The following is a 3,714-nucleotide window of genomic DNA, read 5'->3' as shown; positions in this document are numbered from 1 at the left end:
ATTATCTTTTCTTTTGATAAACAAGGAATTCGAGGTTACAATGAGTTTAAGATGGAAAACAAGAGAATAAAAATTAACATGGACATAGCATAAAAGTAAAATACTGAGAAATCCGTCAAGACAAAGAGAAAGACTACTAGAGTAAAACAAATAAAAGTATGAAAAATATCCGATTAAATCGGAGGAAAAATGGTTTTTCTCGGAATTAAATTTCGACCATGTAGTTTGTTTTTCTTCTTTAGAACGATGTGCTTCCAGAATAGGAGTGATTTACTCAAATCTCTTGTAATTAGTGGTCAAGCTTTCGTCGTCAAAGAAATCATCAATGGAGATTCCGTCGCCGGATAAGTTGATGATGAAGATTTCGTCACCGGAGACAACGAAAATAAAGATTTTGTAGTTGGAGAGCATCACTATTGATCTTAAAACCCAACCCAATATCCAAGAACCACCATTAAAGCGAAGATAAGCCTCAAAAGAGTAGATAAAACCACCATAATGATGTAGATAAATAGAAAACATAATAAAAACTGCCGAGTAATCGAGCAAGATGTGATGAAAAATCTACTCAGACCTTGTCCAAATGGACCAGATATGAGCAGAATACGATTATTTTTGATGATTTTGTCGAGGAAGGAGTGTGAGATAGTATTTTTAGTAGATGTAACAAACTTGTGTTTCATTTTATCCACCCACGAAATCAAGATATTGTACTCGTACTTTCAGCTTAATGATCCGACACTGATCACAAATATACCACGAAACCGTAGGAACGTGATTGCATGCGAGGACATAATTTTGTACGGTACTCGCATGTTTTGATTTGAAACCAATGTACCAAAACTAGGACATGATTTTGTCCTAATATAATCACAAATATTGTATGTCCAACTCAACTGTTGACCACTTCAAATATAAACGAACATTTGATAACTAAACAACTTTATTTTTGTTGTTGGATCGTGAAAAAACAATATATCAAAAAGTAGTAAACTTTCATTTCATCATTTATAATTAAGGAACTCAAGAAATAGTAAGAGAATACATAATGCAGCAAAGATCAGAAAAAGCAAAAGTTGGCCACTAAAAGGTGCCTCATGCTATTACTACTGCATCTGATTCCTAACTATTACCACTCCACTAAAAGGAGTATTACAGTACTAATTATGAACTCACACAAAAAGGAGTATGATCATCAATTGTCAAAGCTATTAGCTTGAAATTAACTGACCAATAACTAACTTAATTATGTATTAAGGGTCAAAATTTAGTAAATAATTAATATATATAGTAGTAATCAAAGCCAGATAGCTCCTGCTTGCTTTAGCAATGGAACGAGAGAGCTACTGAGATGAAGAGTCATAACTTCCTTAGCTCCACCAACTAGCTCACCACCGATGAATACGGCAGGTACCGAAGGACTACATCCCAACCTTATAAGTGCTTTCTCGATTTCTTTTCCTGCTCTGGGTTCTTTGTCGAGTTCATGAACTGTTGGGTTTACACCAAGATCATAGAAAAGGGTCTTGATAGTGTGACTCATACAGCATGTACTCTTGCAAAAGATCACTACTGCTCTTTGTGAGACCAATCTTGTTACTCTCTCCATTATGAATTGAATGTTTCAAAGCTTGTTATGAAGATTTAGTTTGTAGTAGAAGAAGAGAATGAAGAAGCTTGGAAATGTTTGAGTTGATTATGAGAATGAAGTTACAATGTTGGGTTATTTATAGATGACAAAGGAGCTAGCTAGAAGGTGCATGATGGGTTGCTGCATTCTTGTGAAAAAACTAGTGTATGTTATTGTGAGAGAGGCCGGTCATGAAATGACGAATATTCTTTATAGATATTTGGGTTGGGATTTAATAAATAACCCCCAAATCAAGAATGGTCATATCATTTGTTTGATAAAGATATACACTCAACTTTAACGAATTCTACCGTACCAACGAAATGCTGAAAGAACTAGAGATAGCACGTCGATAAAGTATGCCCCCAGATAAACTTTATTCGTGACCTATTGATTTTTATTTTTAGAATATAGATACAGTACTACCTGTACTTGGGTTAATATATGATTTTTGTTTGATGCTTATTAATAATGTGTCAATTTATACGAAAATGCTATAACTATAAGCCTATAAGACACGGGATCAACTCGTGTTTTACTTGCCACTTTGGAAGCGGCAAAATTAGATCTGTGACGTTTGTGTCACCTATATATTTTCCCTGATGGTTTACGTAGTACTGTACACTATGGATGTATTCTATGTACTAGGTTTACATCAAAATTTATAAAGTATGGGTCAACTGTCAGAAAGAGGATGTTCTTTGAATATATACAATGGTGTTCAATTCGTGATCGAAGAAGAAGACCGACTGCAAAAGTACAAATGACTAAGAATAAATTGTTTCCTCCATTGAATATTCAATATCAGAGGGATAGCTGTTATAGTACATATGTTCATATATAACTCTTGGTTATGGCACAAGAGAACGGGTCACGTGAACTTTAATAGTAATTCCGGCAAAGAAGGAGGTGGTCTCAGGCTTACCCATAATTGAATTTCCTCAATCAAAGTGTGAAAATTGCATCTTTGGCAAACAACATAGACATCCTTTTCCTGTAAATAAAGATAGAAGAGGAGAACAACAGTTAGAGATAGTTCATAGTGACTTGTGTGGTCCTATTGAAGAAGTTTCACATGGAGGTAATAGTTACTTTATAATTTTTATGGATGATGTCAGTAGAAAGGCATGGGTATATTTACTTAGAAAAAAGAGTGATGCACTTCGATCTTTTAAAAGTTTTAAAGCTTATGTTGAAAAACAAATTGGTAAGAGTATCAAGATTTTAAGAACTGATAGAGACAAAGAATATATTGTTGTTGATAGATTTATGGAATAACATGGCATTCAATATCAGTTAACAACTAGATACACACCACAACAGAAATGTGTAGCAGAAAGAAAGAATGGAGATGGTACGTACTATAAGAAGAGCTAAGAATCTACCAAAGAATTTCCTGGGTTATGCAATAGATTGTGTAGTGTATCTTCTAAATAGATGTCCTACCGGTAGTTTGAATAACAAGATACCAGAAGAAGCATGGAGTGGTAAAATACCAAGTATAATACATCTTAGAAATTTTGGGTACATAGCATATGCACATGTGCCTAAAGACATTTGTAAGAAGCTTATGACAAAAGTGAGAAGTGTATTCTTGTTGGTTATAAATCAGTAACCAAAGGATACAAGTTGTATAATCCAGAAACAGGAAAGCTAATTACAAATCGTGATGTAATTTTTGAAGAAGATTCACAATGGGATGGGAATACTACTTCAAAAGAAACTGTCAGAATAATACCAATGGCAGTTGAAGAAGAAGAAAACACTCAAGTTAATGTTGAAGAACATCATGAAGAAGCAAGAAATGATGCAACACATCAACAAGAAATATCAAGACCAAGAAGAAATCATGTCATACCAACACGTATGAATGATTATGTTTTATCAAGAGATGATCAATATATAGATGATGATGTGGTAAACTTTTCACTCTTTCGAGATTGTAATCCTATATCTTATGGAGAAGCTTCTAAATCACAAGGATGGGTACAAGCCGTGGAGGCTAAAATAAAGTCAATTGAGAAGAATAATACATGGTAACTTACTACGCTTCCACCAGGTAAGAAAGCTATAGGAGTTAAATT

The 3,714-nt window shown here is 34.0% G+C and overlaps 1 protein-coding gene across 1 annotated transcript; it reads right to left on the bottom strand.

The window, feature by feature from the left end:
* Positions 1 to 1,024: 1,024 nt before the first annotated feature.
* On the bottom strand, positions 1,025 to 1,786 carry LOC113278516 (monothiol glutaredoxin-S3-like). Its single transcript, XM_026527339.1, has one exon. The coding sequence runs from the start codon at positions 1,607 to 1,609 to the stop codon at positions 1,298 to 1,300; it is 312 nt and encodes a 103-aa protein (XP_026383124.1). The 5' UTR covers positions 1,610 to 1,786; the 3' UTR covers positions 1,025 to 1,297.
* Positions 1,787 to 3,714: the final 1,928 nt, after the last annotated feature.

This window comes from Papaver somniferum, chromosome 5 (assembly GCF_003573695.1).
Source record: "Papaver somniferum cultivar HN1 chromosome 5, ASM357369v1, whole genome shotgun sequence".
Classification (NCBI taxonomy): domain Eukaryota; kingdom Viridiplantae; phylum Streptophyta; class Magnoliopsida; order Ranunculales; family Papaveraceae; genus Papaver; species Papaver somniferum.
This window is presented reverse-complemented; position numbering and strand designations above follow the sequence as displayed.